This window comes from Acanthochromis polyacanthus, chromosome 18 (genome assembly GCF_021347895.1).
Source record: "Acanthochromis polyacanthus isolate Apoly-LR-REF ecotype Palm Island chromosome 18, KAUST_Apoly_ChrSc, whole genome shotgun sequence".
NCBI classification, from domain to species: Eukaryota; Metazoa; Chordata; class Actinopteri; family Pomacentridae; genus Acanthochromis; species Acanthochromis polyacanthus.
In genome coordinates this window covers 1,667,549-1,684,552 of record NC_067130.1, presented here as the reverse complement: position 1 = coordinate 1,684,552, position 17,004 = coordinate 1,667,549, and the positions used below count along the sequence as shown (strand labels likewise).

The 17,004-nt window shown below is 41.0% G+C and overlaps 1 protein-coding gene across 1 annotated transcript; it reads left to right on the top strand.

Moving 5' to 3' along the window:
* Positions 1-4,888: 4,888 nt before the first annotated feature.
* Positions 4,889-16,940, top strand: skor2 (SKI family transcriptional corepressor 2). Its single transcript, XM_022192639.2, has 9 exons — positions 4,889-5,213; positions 7,049-9,063; positions 9,699-9,762; positions 10,435-10,512; positions 13,673-13,738; positions 13,909-14,007; positions 14,204-14,271; positions 15,230-15,293; positions 15,601-16,940. The coding sequence occupies exons 2-8, from the start codon at positions 7,078-7,080 to the stop codon at positions 15,284-15,286; spliced, it is 2,418 nt and encodes an 805-aa protein (XP_022048331.1). The 5' UTR covers positions 4,889-5,213; positions 7,049-7,077; the 3' UTR covers positions 15,287-15,293; positions 15,601-16,940.
* The last annotated feature ends 64 nt before the right edge of the window (positions 16,941-17,004 follow it).

Sequence of the window (17,004 nt, the reverse complement as noted above, 5' to 3'; positions counted from 1 at the left end):
TCAAAATGACAAAAGTCAGGCAAAAAAAAAAAAAAGACAAAAAGCAACAAAAACAAGATAAAATATTCCAAAAACAAGAAACAAAATATTAAAAAAGGCAAATAATTAGACAAAAACATGAAACAAAACCAAAAAAGTGAGAAAAATTAGACAAAAAAGTTATAAAGCAACAAAATAGTGGAAAAGCGACAAAAGCGAGACAAAAAAATTGCACAAATGACACGAGCGAGAAAGAAAATGACAAAAAAACAGCAAAAGTCAGACAAAAATCAAAAAACAACTAAAACAAGACAAAATATTACAAAAGCGAGACATAAAACGGCAAAAGAACAACGAACAATCTGGTATTTTACTTTATGATCAAAACAACTTGTCATGGTCTAGAAATGATTTTAAATGTATAGTTTTACTAATTTACAATCTGCAGTTAATGTCTTCTCTGTAATTTTTACACTTTGAGGGCCGGATTGGACCCTCTGGAGGACCACTTTTGGACCACGGGCCTCATGTTGGACACCACTGATCTCGTGTTTCTGTAATATAATGTGAAGACATAACTAAAAAGTGTGTTTTCAGATCTCATTTAGTTAGATTTTTGTTAAAAGAGGGCTTTAATTGTTGTGTGAGAGCAGCTTTTAAATTGGTGCCATTATGCCATAGCTGTAATAAACACATGCAGGCACATTTAGAAAAATATCATCTCAACTGTCTGGATTTTAGATGAATTAAAAACTATTTTCCTCCATCTTTACATTTACAGCTTGCTTTGATTACACTGTGGTCAAAGGAACTCCTGCTTTTCTTGTATTAAATAAATAAATGATGCCTTCTTCTGTAAAGGATTTCAGCCCTATGGTGCATTTATGATGATAATAATAAAACTCTGCTCCTGTGATCATTGCATCACCTGCCTTCCAGCAGAAATTATCTGAATAATTCACTCGCAAATGTGTCAGATCTTCGATGAAATATGGGGATCTTTAGTGGTCGGTGTGTTCTGCTAATTGGTACAAGCGCCTGAGGCCAAGTTCCATCTAACAAACTGAGCACAGCAGCTCACAAGGAGCACTGTAAAAATAGAAGCACGACAAATAAAAGCTGAATTAGAACAGATGGCCCTGAACGCTTAATATACGGCCACAAAAAGTCACATCTAACACCCAAATTCACCCCCAAAAACTGCAGAATACGAATAAGAAGAAATGATTTTACACGACGGCCCATTGCTTTAAATAGCTGTTGATAAAGCAGCTTAATAGCCTGTGACGTGGCACGACTAATACTGTAAATAGACCAATCATGGCTCCGCATTCTTTTATTCCAATAACGTATTGAAGCAGGAAAGACTAATGACCCCCTCTGAATCCGAACCCACTGTAAGGTTTTATAAAAAATAAAACATCAGCAATCATTTTAATTCATGTTTTTCTCCACTAATTTATTAAAGATGTGTGTTAATTGTAATGCACTGTAAATCTTAAAGACGCGCAGCATTAAGTAAGGATTAAAACTGCGCCATATTGTAGCCTACATCTGCCTTTAAATCCACAGTAAATTCATGTAAAGCACAGGCTTTCAGTTTAAATTAAAAGAAATTATCCGTACAAAAACAACGAGTTTCAAAATGTTTGCAAAAGGAGATGATTTGATAATAAAATCAGATCGATGCTGTGTGGTAATTCAGACGTGATCCGGTGCGTTCTGAGGAAAGGAGGTGATGCATTTCAGCGTGGAAATCACTCACCCCGGGCGTGTTTCATTTATTGACAGATTCAAGCTCACTTAGTGCTGCAGCTCTTCATTCATTCTGGTTTTTTGGACTCCCTCTTTCTTTCTCTTTCTCCCTGCTTTGACCCTCTGAGGTCACACAAGCAATTCTTTTTTTAAACGCATGATTAATTTCTCAGTAGGGCGACAGACTAATGCATTATGAAAAAAAAGAAGAAGTGAAATGTATTCCAACGGGGCTAATAGCGCTATTGTATTCTCCTGCTTCACATGGTTTAGTCATACTCCGCTTCTGATAACATGTCAGACAGCAGCTCTCTGAGGGAGGGGAGGACTGTGTCATTATGATTAAAACAAGCCAAAAAATCAATTTAAAAAAATAAAACGGTTATTGTTGTCATTGAGAAACACACTCTAAAAAAGCGAGTGTTGAAAAATGAGCGTATTTTTACGTTTTTCTACACCCTTAAACAACATCAAATACATAAATAAAATGCAGCAAACTGCCAAATGTGGTTTCAAAGTATTAAAATATATACACAATACGTAAAAAAAATACAGCGAATAACCTCAGCAATAACATACAATTTTAAATACTCCAAAATAATAATTGAAACTTTTTAAAAATATGTTTGAAATTTGTTATTAAAAGTGCATTATTTTGTTTTATTTGTTTTTCATCTTTTTATTTGTTGTCGTCTCGCTATTGTGACGTCACCCGTTTCAATAATAGCTGCCCCCCCCCACACACACACACACACACACACACCGTGCGCGTGCGGCTCGTGCTCGTCAACGTCACCCCCCGCCGTGTTGTTCCCGTGGCGTCCGTCCGCGAGACAAAAGCACGCGCGGTGACGAGCTAAATTGGTTTGAAAAGGAGCAGATGGGGCTCGCGCTCTCTATACTCTGTGTGTGTGTGTGTGTGTGTGTGTGTGTGTGTGTGTGTGTGTGTGTGTGTGTGTGTGTGTGTGTGTGTGTGTGTGTGTGTGTGTGTGTCGCGCGCACACGCAGGAAGCTCATGCGCACAAATTTAAGAGTGAATCTAAAAAAAATAAAAAAAGAAAGTGATCCCTCATGTTTATTAAGATGCTGCTGAGAAAAACTAAATTAGAGCCAATCTCCATATTGAGTAGATTTTAATTTATTTATTTTTCATTTTTACCAGACTAACAATAATTTAGAATTTACTAAAAACTTGAAATGAAATTGCACTTTTTTGTATTTTTTGTATTTTACTTAAAGTCCTCAATATGCAGAAATGGGAATTAAAAGTCTGTGGATTTCAATACTTTAAAATGAATTTCAGACAAAAAATAATCACAAAACAATGTAGTCGGAATTGTAATGTAAAAGATCCACACATTCTCTATTATATCTTTATTTTCAGCCTTGTTGTACTTTTTAATTCCTTCCACATCCCTTTTGGATCTACAGTGTTTGCTCTAAATGTGCCTATGAAGGAATAATACATCTTATCTTATCTTATGTGCAATAAACCAAAGTGCAATTCATTTGTATAAATTTTGTGTCATTAGCATCCCTGTGTGTATTTTTTCTTCTGTAGATTGTGTATATAGTGCGTATATCTTTTGTCTTTAAGTTACAAATGTGTTCTCTTGATTTTCTTACTGTCACTTTGCTGCTGTGACATTGAAAATCTCCCCTTGTGGTACTAATGAAGGGTGTTCTATTCTATCCTATTCTATTCTGTTCTATTCTATTCTATTCTAAGTCAGGCTCACAGATTCCACCATGATGCTTCCCTTCATCCCTGCCTGCTCTGCCCCCATGCCAAATTGTTTATTCCACCTTTAGAAGAAGAAGAAGAAGAAGAAGAAGCCTTTATTTGACCAAAGACATTTGTACAGCACTGTGAAATGTTGAGGGTCAGTCATGGTACAGCACCACAGGAGCAGGAAGGGTTAAGGTCCATGCTCAAGGGTCCAACAGGGGCCCATCCAAACCACTGTTGGACCCTTAAACATGTCCCTTAACCCTTCTTGCTCTGAGAAGGGTTCATTCTGAATAAAAACAAGCATTTTATAATCCTCCAACCACAGAAAGCAAATTTATTCCAACTTTTCTCTACTTTTCTTAAAGCATCCAGTTCAAATTGTAAGTAGGGTCAGGGTCAGGTTCTCAAACTGCCTTCTTACCTGAATGTTTTCCCTTCATGATGAAGGCGAGGGCCACACCAAAAATCTGCACAACTTAGTTCTGAGCCTCCCTTAATTAACGAGGACCGTCAGTATTTGGAACTCCACTCCCCCATGAGTCCCATGAAGAGTTAAATGAGATCCTCTTCTCAGATCCTTCATATCTGGGTTATGGACTTTATTTAGGCCTTCACCTTCATATCAGTAATTTGCTGCATATTTTTAGTGGAAGGAGTAATTCAGTGGCAGCAACATGGATGGTTTTTAGGAGCTTGAAGAGGAATCCCTGATCTGAACCCTTTAGAAATAAAATGAACATTTCTAAGGCCCTGCTGGGTGATGGGAGCCTCTTTTTATCTCCTGGGACCAGCCTGCACATGTATGAAGAGCCACATTTCCAGCAACAGCACTGAATGCTGCTCTGATGCCCTGTCTGCCTTTATTTTTCCTCCTTTCTCTTCCAGCCCCTATGGTCAGGCTAATGTTTTTCCTCCACACTGTGTCTGTGTTTAAGAGCCACATCTCCAATGCCAGCCTCTTCTGCTGCCAGCAGTCACTTCTAACATCAGTTTGCTGGTAATTAATTTGCAACTCAGGGTGCATGTTCAGCGGAGCAGCAGACACCCATCCTGATGGCTCCTACTGTAGTTATGACTGGGCGTGGAGCTGCGTGCGTGCGTGTGTGTGTGAAGAGAGAGCGTGAGCGCGTGTATGTGTGGGGTGGAAATATCAAATTAATTTAATAATAATATTCATTAGGTCGCTAATATGGAGGGAAAGTTAGCAGAAAATGATCATAAATTCACTGTTTGTTTGATTTTTGATTGACAGCTCAGAGACACGTCACTAAAGGAAGAGAAAGAGTGTGCGCGCGCACGTGTGTGTCCTGGACGGTGGGCTGAGCTCGTGCTCTACACGCCAATCAAGCTCGAGGCAGGTGAGAGAGAGAGAGAGAGAGAGAGAGAGAGAGAGAGAGAGAGAGAGAGAGTGAGAGAGAGAGGTGAGCGACGCAGGGAGTGATCGGGGGAGAGAGAGTGAGACGGATTAGGACGGCGCGTGGAGTCTCTGAAAAGGGAATAAAGCCGGCGCGAGCGTCGCAGTTTACTCACACCTCACGAGCGGACTCACTCCACAGCTGGAGAGAGTGAGAGAGGAAAAAAAGCCCGTTACCGATTCCACGTGTCTCCCGGATACAGTTTCGTTTTATTTCAGCGTGTTCGTGTTATTTTTTTTTTTTAAAAATGAGTTTTTCACAGCTGCGTGGGATAAATCGATCTGCGTCGTGACGGGACAGTTTGTTGACGGGATTATTCCCACAAGTCTGAGGTAAGAAGCGCTGATATTAAGATAAAATGCTAAATGTTTGTTAAAGTTACCTCAGAAATTGTTTATAAAAATGATTTAAAGAAGTGAAACCGCTTCAAACGTGCCACATTCCGGTGCAGGTCTGTCTACAGTTATCATGCTGTAAAATAAGAACACATTATTGCTATTATTATTATTATTGCTATTAATAATATTGCACCTTAATGCTGTTTAAACAAACTGTTTAATATTGCTCTTTATAAGCTAACGTGAAGCTGTGAGTCGGTTTTACCGCAGCAGGCCTGAAAGGGAAATAAGACTTGTGCCGAAGACAAACTGAAAATAGTTTAATATATTGAGTAATTTGAAATTAAAGTCTTCAGATGGTGTCATTTACTACGTGTCATATTAATCTACTGCGCTGTAATAATATGTTCATTTTAAACATTTCGTTTTACATTTTTGTATGGGCTCCTTTTAATTATGTTTCTATATTCTCTTGTTTTCATAACGTTTCTTTGAATAAATAGCAATTAATTGCAAATTTATCCGCAGTTTGATTTGTTTGGTTTATTTATTCAGTTAGTTGAAACTAGCAAAATTTCCATCCTTGCTTTTTTTTTTTTACTGTTAAACAAACGTGATGAGCACAGAGGTTTCTATCAGTGTGATGTGAGTGAAATATTTTTATTTTAAAAGTGAATTATTAAATTATAAAGAGTGAAGCCAGTTTTCAGGTAATGTTCCCCACTGAGATAATATATAATTATAAGGATAAAACAATTTGCTTTGTATATAATTCAAAAATGTCATTATTTGTTGAAATAATGCAGAAAAAAGCACAGCTCATTACAGTGTCTGTTATTCATTTACTGTCATGCTCTGAATTAATTTTCTGCACACCATGCCTTAAAAAAAACGAACCGATAAATATAGATATTTATATATATATAATTAAAGGAATACTTTTTCTAAGATGAAGAAATAGAAAGCATAGCAACCAAAGTGCCACAGCCAGCTAAATTAAATAAAGTGAAAATGACATTTTAGTTTTAAAAAATGGTAATGTGAATAAAAATGGCAGTAAGCTGTTTAAAATCCAGCCATCCTACGGCTGTTATCCTCTTATTAGCAGAGGTGGTCCAGGTTTAATGTTTTAGGTTAAATATTAGTTGTTGTTTTTTATTGATCAAAACACAGCATTATAAATGAACCCGTACCCGTGTCTGTGTGTTTGGGGGTAATTCTGGATAATACTGTCCTTGTGTGTTTTCTCATCCTCTTTCATTGACTCTGCTGCTGAAAACACACACAGGCAGAAACATTTTAGATTTATGGACAGAGACTCTGAGTAAAATGCATCATTTGCTTGTCTTTATTTAATTTAAATGTGCAGAGGAGCTTCATGAAGATATAAAAATATGAAAATGTTTTACTTTCTCAGTAACACAGCAATCACAATTCAGTGTGTTAAAAAAATCTGTTTTGTTTCTTCCTTTGCTTTTACTGTTTTTACAAGAGTAGTTTAAATGAGAGTAATTGCATTTTGTAAGACAGGATAATTAATATTTTTTAAATGATGTTGAAGTATTTTAATTTAAAAGGAGATTTTAAAAAGTCGACTATAAATGGGATTCATTTAATTAAAAATGATCATTAGTCTTCTCTTTACTCTTTTAAAAAAATGTTACGCAGCTTCAGATTATTTCTACTTATGCAGTGGAATTTATGTATTGTGAGTAATTATTTAAATATTTAAATGATGTATAATACAGAAAGAAAGGGAGTGTGTTTAAACTCTTTCATGGTAAAATCCTGAACACGTGGATCTTTTTTCTCTCTCTCTTTTCAAACAGGTTGCCGTACAGCCAGATCTTCTCTAACTATGGACAAGGCCCATCTCGCCAGCACTAATGACATCATAATGACGAGCTCCACAGGCTCTTATCAGCAGGAACCCCTGACGCCGCCCAGGCCCACCCATCTGCACTCCTCTTCCTCCTCCTTGTCCTCGCCCTCTCCCTCCTCTTCCTCCTCGCCCCTCAAACCCAACCAGGTGGGTCAGGTCATCCTGTACGGCGTCCCCATCGTGTCGCTGGTCATCGACAACAATGAGAGGCTTTGCCTGGCGCAGATTTCCAACACCCTCCTCAAGAACTACAGCTATAATGAGATCCATAACCGCCGCGTGGCGCTGGGCATCACCTGCGTCCAGTGCACCCCGGTCCAGCTGGAGATCCTCCGCCGGGCCGGAGCCATGCCCATCTCGTCGCGGCGCTGCGGAATGATCACCAAGCGTGAAGCCGAGCGCCTCTGCAAGTCCTTCCTGGGAGAGAATGCGCCACCCAAACTGCCCGACAACTTTGCCTTCGACGTGACGCACGAGTGCGCCTGGGGTTGCCGTGGTAACTTCATCCCGGCGCGCTACAACAGCTCCAGGGCCAAATGCATCAAGTGCTCCTTCTGCAACATGTACTTCTCCCCAAACAAGTTCATTTTCCACTCCCACCGCACTCCAGACGCCAAGTACACTCAGCCCGACGCCGCCAACTTCAACTCCTGGCGACGACACCTTAAGCTCTCTGACAAACACCCGCCTGATGAGCTGGTCTACGCGTGGGAGGATGTCAAAGCCATGTTCAACGGAGGCAGCAGAAAGAGAGCGCTGCCCTCCTCTGCTCACTGCTCCTCCATGGGCGCTATGAAGAGTCTGTCGGGTTCGGTGGTGCCTCACATGATGGGACCCGACCTGAGTGCTCAGAAAAGATCCCGCTTCGAAGACGACGATGATCTAGACGGAGACAGTCTGTCTCCCCGTAAGACCCCTCGTAGCTACCCTGTCATCCCCGTCCCTAGCAAAGGCTTCGGTATGCTGCAGAAGTTCCCTCCCACGTCACTCTTTCCTTCCCCATATCCCTTCCCAGCGTTTGGCCTGTGCCAGCAGAAGAAAGAGGATAGCGATGTTGCAGCTGGGCAGAAAGGAGCAGGGCTGTCTGGTCTCTTATGGCCCGGCCGCAAAGACACTTTCTATCCTCCTTTCTGCATGTTTTGGCCACCGAGAGCAGCAGGAGGAATCCCTGTCCCGACCTACCTCCAGCCTCAGCCCAGCAGCCTCTCCTCCCTGGCAGACAACCCCTCCCTCCGGCAGGCCTTCCTGGACCTGTCAGACCCCAGTGAATCTGGAGCTGTAAGCAGCAACGGAAACAGTGTCAACTCAACTATTGCCTCCAACAACGGGACCACCACACAGAGATCTGGACTTTTTGACCCAGAGTGCACAACAATTACCCCTGACCTCCGCCCTGTGACATCAGAGGGGTGGCTGAAGCTGCTGGACGCCCCGACCCTCCAGACAAGGAAGCCCAGCTATGGCTCTGCTTTCCGTCCCGTCATAAAAGATGCAGAGAGCATCGCCAAGCTCCACGGCAACGGTGGAGGAGTCGCTGGGGCAACAGAGGAGGACTTTGGGGTTGTGGTCGCCGGGTCAGACCGACACCAGCGGCTATCGCCCGCTAGCAGCTGTAGCTACGGAAGTGAAAGTGGAGGCGATGGAGAAGCAGAAGGAGGAGAGAGCGAAGAGGAGGGGGAGGTGGACGTGGAGTCATCGAAGCAGGAGGACGAGGAGGAGGAGAGCTTCAGCAGCAGGCCACCACAGACTCAAAGCAACCTGTACCTCCCAGTGCTGAGCGACAGCGCCGGAGAGGAGCGAGGGAAGGACAGAGGGAGTGGTGCCATGTATTCCAGCACCTCCCCTCGATCCTCCTCAGATCCCATCCACCAGGACTCCCCCGGCCTGCCCGCCTCCCCCCCTGCCAGCCTGCCTCTCTCCAGCTCCACCCCTCCTCACCGAGAGGACACAGCTTACAAAAACGTAAATATCCCCACAGGCCACTTTAGCTAATTATTATTTAAATGGTGCTGCAGTCAGGCAGCGGTGTGATCTGCATAAGCAGATTGATAGGCCGCTTTCTCCCTGTAGAAATTGAAGCAGTCACCCCACTCTGATCCCGGCTAATAGGCCCAGGCGTGGATTGTTTAATGGCCACAATGTGTTTGTTCTCCCTCTGTCACCCCAGCCTGTTAGGGCAGCTCTAATCTTTAACCTGTCGACTCCCACATTAACCAGGCCTCCGAGAGCAGCGAGAGGAGGAGCATTTTTAACTAGTTAGATTATCCACTGAGTAACATACTGCCAGCATGTCTCACAGATTTCAGAGAGGGAAGAAAGCATAAACCTCAAACCCACATACTCCAGAGTAAATCATCACATTGGGTTGTTAAAAACAGAGCAAACCAGGGACACGATGTTTGTCAAGTAAGAGTTAAATTCTACAAAAAAATCTAATGAAATCCTGAAAATGAGACAATAAAAGCAGGTGTTAGAAAAAAACACTTAATGACATCAAACAGTCAGGATCACACTGCTGTTCTTATGCTCTGCTGTTATTCTACTATATAATGTGCAGCTTGTAAATGAAACACTCACCCACTTTATGTGATTTCCAGGTTCACAAAAACAGAGACGAAGGACTGCCTGCATATGCAACCAAAGACAATTCCAGCATTTCTGGTGAGCACACACGGTTTCATCTTCTTAATATTTCGGTTTAAAGGTATGGATTGCACGGTATGTCAACATTTTTACAAATATAATTAAATGGATGTGTTTGGTAGAGTTTTTTTTTGGTTTGCAAAATAGTTAAATGACTTTATGAACCGTCCTGGTTCCACGTATTATTTGCAGAACCAAAAAAAGAAGTTCTTTCATATACAAACCCCCCTAAATATCGTTTTATCTGCTGGAGTGTTTTACTCCATCTGTCACCCTGCACCTGTTTTACACTCTTTCATCAAACAGCATTACACAATCTATTTCTCCAAACTGTTACACACTCTCTGTTTCATCAGAGTCAGTTGTGTTATAGCGTTTTTGTTTCATTTATTGTCTGACTGAGTGGTTTTATGGCGTCCCCGTGTCCCGGCCAGCCTCATATTCCTGTGACGTTTCATTTGCTCCTCTCATCTCCCACTCTGACCCTTCTGCTGGAGAAAATATCTTGTGCGTGTTTTGTGGCAAACACACACTCGTACACTCGACCACATGACGCACAAGTGCACACACACACAAAGGAGACACACACCATGCGTACACTTAGTTATCTCCATGTGTCCGGATAACCGGCTCAGCCAATGGGCCTTACTGAAGCTCTCTTCCTGTCTGTCTCTCTCGTTCTTTCTCCAGATGAAAACAAAGAGCAGAATAGTTTCTTTGTAGCCGAGAGTGAGACGTCAGCGCCGGACTACTGGAGGGAGAGCTCAGGTACAAACACTCACTTATGTTTTTCACAAGTGGTTGCAGAGCAGCCGCAGTCGGACGGAAAACAGCAAATGAATCGAAAAAAAGCACAATGTGAAAGTGGCAAATTAGGTAGCTGTGAAAGTGATATTATTTGGATTGCACGGTAAATTTAATTTCTGCATTTGGTTTTATGCCTGTGTAGTTAGAACGTCTAGTCATCAGTAAGCTCCAGATTAAACCAGGATAAAATAAAAGGTAGAATAGAATAGCTTTATTGTCATCATGCATGGGGAAAATATAAATAGCTTCTGCTGGACGGTGCATTGACAACAAGCAATAAGAAATAAAAGATCAATATGAAATAATAAAATCAAATGTGCATATTAATAAAAATGACAACATATGCAAAGGAGGCCAGATCTATACAATATGAGAAATAGTTTAAATCAAATAAAAACCAATAAGATAGAATAAACATGGTCAGGAAATTGCACATAAGCAGCATTTGAACCATTAAAAGTGACACTGCTTTCAGGTTTTCAGGTGTTTTGATTTCAGGAGTCTAATTAGCGATGGATAAAAACAGTTTCTCAGCCTGTTTGTCTGCATTTTAAGGATCTGAGTGTCTTCTCTGATGGCAGCAGGATGAACAGCTGCTGGCCAGAGTGTGTGCTGTCTGCCCACATCTTTTATGTCTAGATAAACATAAAAGTACAAGTGCTAAGTAAAACTCCCACGTGGTAAAACTATGGCTTTTAAAGAATTACATTTAGCAAATGATATTCAGAATATCTGAAGCAGAGAGAGAACGTTCCTCAGTCTGTATCCGTCTCCTCTCTGATGTTCAGAGATCCAGATAAATACACCCGGAGATGGAAGAGCAGAGGAAAGCAGCTTCTGCCACGGCGGCTCTCTTTAGCTTCGTTGTCGTCGGGGCTGTTACTCTTAGGGGGGCCGTTATAGTTCAACAAGAAAACATCAGCTCAGAGATAAGCAGCCGCGCCTGCAATCTCCATCCTAGACCCATATCGCCGCAGACATAATTGCCTTTTTTTCCCCTTTCTCAGCGCAAAAAACCTTTCCCGTTTGAAAAAGATCACAGCTTATTGCCTTTTTATATCTGTCAGGAAGACATTAAAAGTGCTTTATGACATCTGTGCCAACATTTATATCTACCCCCCCATTCCCTGATCCCCTACACACACGCACACACACACACACACACACACACACACACACACACCGTAATGATCCCTGCGCATAATGTATAATGTATTTCGAAAAATTACACGAAACAAATTAAATGAGACCACCTTTCCCCTGATTGCCAAACGTCTCCCTGGGCGGTGGGAAGCTCTACGTGATTAGAAGGCCTGATTCCTCCGAGTCCCACCACCCCCCCTCCACTGTCTTTAAACTCTCCTTCTGTTTCTAGGGAGAAAAAATAATCTAATTTTCCATTTATGTAATGCAAACCGCCTTGGCTTTGACTATTCACGGTTAATTGACTGTCAAACGAGGTTGTTATCCTCGGGCACTGTCTGCAAATTTGCTTGTCAAATGAGACAGAGAGAGGAGAGGAAAGGAGAGGAGGAGAGAGAGGAGAGCTGCTCTAAATGAGAGAGAAGCAGAGGGAGGCTTAAGGAGGCAGGACATGGAATGACTGCAGGAGAATATACACATCCAGGCTGCTGGATTGCTTCATTTAAGGCGTTCAATGCCTCATTGTCACAAGTCAGGCGTTAGTACAAACACATGCATGCGAGTGTTACAATATAGACACTTTCAAACTGGTGGAATTGAAAACAGCATGCGATGAAGATGTTTGTTCCGAAGATGAAGAAGTTTTAAAGCAACAAGTAGGTTTAGCCCCAAGGAGCATACAGACAGAATATACATCACATGAACTGCTGTTTACTGTTGGGTAGTGGCTGTTTTTACCGCATGCTGCAGCTTTCAGTAGCCACTGGTACGTTGAAATTAATTCACCTGCCAAATAAATAACACTATAATGCAACATTTGTGTTATTTTTTAAAGGGAATCTGGTGTAATGCCCGTCTAAACTTTGACTCTTCAGCACTCCTGCATTCATTCAGCTTTAAAAACTGATTGTGTTAATTTCCGTGATTTAATCTGACTAGATGAGACTCCGTCCAGGTTGTGAGCAGCACAGAGCACTATTATATACACAAACAGCTGCCACAAACTTACACTGACACCTGGAGGCCAAAGAGGGAATTACAGCTCGAAATACTGAGAAAGAAGGAAGGATTGCTGTTGCAGCTGGAGCAGAAATGCAGAAAAGTCACAGAGAAATATGAACAGAATAGACTTAAATATTTGTTGTACACAAAACTATATTGTCTGGTTTAATAATGAAACTATCTGCACACTAAAAATGTGTTTAATTCTTTCCATTAGAGAACGCGAGGTCAAAGCACGTGACATTTATTGTAAGGACAGATCGTGGAAACAGTATGCTAGGTTTACCACATGATGCCAAAAAGTCTTTATTCAACTAATAGCAGCTTCACAAAATATCAAATATATATATATCAAATATCACAATGCTCCTGGCTTTTTCCACACAAACTTTCTACCATCAGAAGCATGAAGACAGACTTTGGTTTCCTAAAGCTGTCGTGTTTCTTTGCGCGTTTGTAAATTTAATCCGAGCTGACGCTTGGCTCCTGCTGTGTCACGCTTTCCTCTCTGTGTCCAAACTGGAGGATCTGTTTGTTTCATGAACTGAGTTACGTCTGATCTCTAAAGCTGTTCCTGTTGCTGTGTTTTACTCACCACTATGTGTTGCTGCAGGTCTTTCTGGGTCTGCCTGTATTCAGCTACTAGACATCCATGTTTGTAACTTCATGTCTGAGGCCGCTTTGCTTTTGCCATGCATGCTGTCGCTTTTAACATCGGGATAGAACTTGTCAAGATACTTGAGATTGGCATTTGTTGCAGGGGTCACACTGAGGTTCCCTTTATTTACTAGAAAGAATCTATTTAAAGTTCTGTAAAGTGTGTTTTTTTTTCAGGTTTTTATCAAATACCATTTAAAAAATTCTTTAAAATATGAACCTCATGGAAGTTTGCTGAGTTTAACTGTTTAAATCATTTCTGTGGTGCGTTGTATGTAGAAATAAAAATCTAAAATGAAGCCTGTTTTAATGTTTTCAGGTGATCAAAGCCAAGGTGCTACATCTCCTGTACCGCTGAAGAAGGACGTGGAGAACATGGAGAAAGGTAAAGAGTGTTTATTTTCATCTCACACTGCAATCTCTGTAGATTTATAATTCTGAGTCATATCAGGCAGAAAGCAGCAAATATTTGACTAATTGTGAAACAAACAGTCTCCTCTCCCCTTCCTCTTCTTTGTGTCTTAATGTCTCCTTCCTCTCCCTGTCCTTCTGTAGAGGAGCTTCAGAAGGTTCTTCTGGAGCAGATCGACTTCAGGAGGAGACTGGAGCAGGAGTTTCACGCTCTGAAGGGCACCTCACCGTTTCCTGTCTTCCGTAAGTCCTAAATCTTTTTTTCCTCAAGGGCAACTTGTCCTTCTCTGTCTTTAAAACCTTTCCTCCTTTTTCTCCTCTCTTTCACCTTTCCGCTCTTCTCTTCCTCTGTTTTTCTAAACCTTTATGACTTTACTTCATCAGTCACTCAGATGATAATGCTGCTCCAGGTAATCGTAGATCTTTACGCTCATTTCAGATAATTTTCAAGATCAGATGAAACGAGAGCTCGCCTACAGAGAGGAGATGGTCCAGCAGCTACAGATGGTAAGACTAATGACGGAAATACATGCTTGTAAATGACAAATAAAACATCCCATTATAGATACATGACTTCAAAAAAAAGCCTCACTGATTGCTTTAAACAGCCGTCTTTGTAATGATTCCGAGAAAAAACATAATTAGGAGTAATTATGAATCACTTCTCATTAAAATATAGGTGCACAGTTTGAACAGGAAAATAAGAAATCAAAAACAGACGAGGGAACGTGACAGTAATTACTCAATTATCACCACAAACGCAGCAAATTGGAGACACAATTGGGAAATTCTGATTGAAAAGAAAACAGAAATTAAACAACAGATAAATAAATAAATGGGACTGGACACTGGTGCTGCTGCTTATTGGTCCATCAGAAAGAAGCATCCAATCATCTAGTTTGTCTTTCACGGGTGACGAGTTCCTCGGCAGCCGTCTGAGTGTTTCCGTCGACATCAATCACTGAGCAGCTGGCAGACAGAATGACAGACGCTGTTTGTCTTTGCTTTCTGACACGTGCAACAACTGTACACGCTTGTATGCACATGATGGCAAAGCGCGCACACACACCAAGACACACACACGCAAGAGCTCGCTGCATTCATGTAAACACAACGGCACTCATTTATAAGTCTGCATGTGCACGGCAGAGCGCACGTACACGCGTGGAAAGTGACAAATGTGTCTAGAAGCAGCAGATGGATCCGTCTGAGTGTAATGACACATTAACTTCACCCAGACATTCAAATGAATTCCAACAAAATCTGTAATTTGTGGTAGAAATTTCAAACTTTACGCATCTTGGTTGAAGTTTCTGCACTGAAAAAATACTGATTTTTTCAGAACAATTTGTTGAACTTCACAGAATAAATATATATGTTATAATAAACCCAGAGTGAAGTGCTGTTAGAGTTGTGTCTCTTCATTTAGGATTGATCTAGCTGTCGTCTGCTTTTTGTCTTTCAGATTCCCTACGCAAATATCATCAGAAAAGAAAAGATCAGCTCTCATCTCAACAAGTAGCTAAAAGGTAACCGTATGATTAACCCTTCATAACACTTTTACACTCAGATAAATGTGTGTGTTTTCTTTAAACTTGGGGTTAAAAATAGCAAAAGTGTGAAGTTCAATTACTTTTTGGTTTTCATTTCCTTGATAATGAATTTTCTTGCAACCTTTCCCCATCTGAGAGTTGCAGCTTGTTAAATTTAGCTTCACTGTGGCTTTGACAGACTGATCCTGAACAGCAGAGTCTCTGGAGTGTCTGTCAGAGTTTGGAAAGAAGCGACCCAGAATCTGAGACTAATGTTTCTTTATTATTTTTATCGTCTTTGCAGGCTGAGTCAACAGAACCAAGAGGCTGGTAGGGGCTGCTTTTGTGAATGTCCTCTTTTGGTTTTCTTTTTTTAAGAGACATGAAAACAGACAGAAGCATAGCAGAGACAGAGTGTAGCGTACATTCCCTGCGTTTTCCTGGACAGCGGTCGTTCGGCTCCGTCTTCGCCTCTGTTAACTCTCCGTCTGTTAAGAACTCACCGCTTTGGGGTAGCACTCCGCTAAAACATTCACAACTCTTCCATTTGTTCAAGTTCCTTTCCCAAACTGACTGAACTGAACACAGCTGAAGCTCCTGCTCTGTCGTGTGTCGAAGCTTTAGCCAAACAGGACCAAAGCAAACTGGGCCTTTGCTGCCCTCTGGGAACTTTCCAGCGCTGAAGACCACCAGGAAGACGTGAGTTTCCCAACTGTACATAAAGACTCTGAATGAGGACCGACTTCACACTAAAACTTTTGTTGTTGTTGTTGCTCTGGTATCAGCTAAAGGGGGCAGTAAAAAAAAAAGGAACAAGGCTAATTTATCATCGACTTCTAATCCCAAAAGGATTCCTCTCATCAGCTGTAAACATAAATGATAGATACCACCTTGGTCTGTCAGATGAAGAGCAAAAATATTCAGGAAAACGTCACCACAATAAGAGCAGTATTGATGTTTTGGGTTGTCAACCTGATGGAAAGGAATCACAGAACTGTACACTGATCATTTGTACCTTTAGGTGCAGGATTTGGGAGTGATTTCTTCATGTACTAAACCTATTATATTCACTGCTATGCTACATCTGCTGGTTTATTTCCACCCTGTGAACGTCACATGAAACGGAGCAGCTAGAGTTTAAATCATTTATTTAAATTCACACCAACAGTATTTTTTCCACGTTCAGTCTGCCTTTGGGTTTTACTAGATGGTGAACAGAGAATCCTCGCTTTCTTTCCAAAAAAAAACGATCCAGGCAACAAGAAGCAGAAGACAGAAGTCCGTCCCTGTCGTGTATTTATTGTAAATGACTCCACCTGACTGTATAAAACATGAGAATATCCAGCTCACAGTCAGTCTATATGTGTTTGTTTGTTTATTTATTTCAATCCCCTGATTGTGAAAATACTATTTATTATAATCTTAAATGAAAAAGAGAGAAACAATGATGATGATGATGGTGCAGTCATGTGTATGTTAAAAAATGAAAATGAAAACTCACCCGCCTTGTTTATAGAATGAATGGATAAATCTGTCATCGGCTAGAAAAAAACCCATTATGAACTGTTAATGAAGATGTATTTCAAAATGTTCTTGTAGTTTCTCTACTATTTATGTGTAAATTAAAAGTCTATACAAAAAACAACAGAATGTGGTTTCATGATAAGAGCGAGTTCATGTTTTTTAAATTTAAATTCCTGCAGTTTTG

What these genes read in the sequence shown, in the direction of transcription:
- skor2 (XM_022192639.2), top strand. Translation starts at nt 7,078, where the DNA reads ATGGACAAGGCCCATCTCGCCAGCACTAATGACATCATAATGACGAGC. An exon ending in CTACTGGAGGGAGAGCTCAG is followed by an intron (nt 10,513 to 13,672) that starts GTACAAACACTC and finishes TAATGTTTTCAG; the next exon opens with GTGATCAAAGCCAAGGTGCT. An exon ending in CGTGGAGAACATGGAGAAAG is followed by an intron (nt 13,739 to 13,908) that starts GTAAAGAGTGTT and finishes GTCCTTCTGTAG; the next exon opens with AGGAGCTTCAGAAGGTTCTT.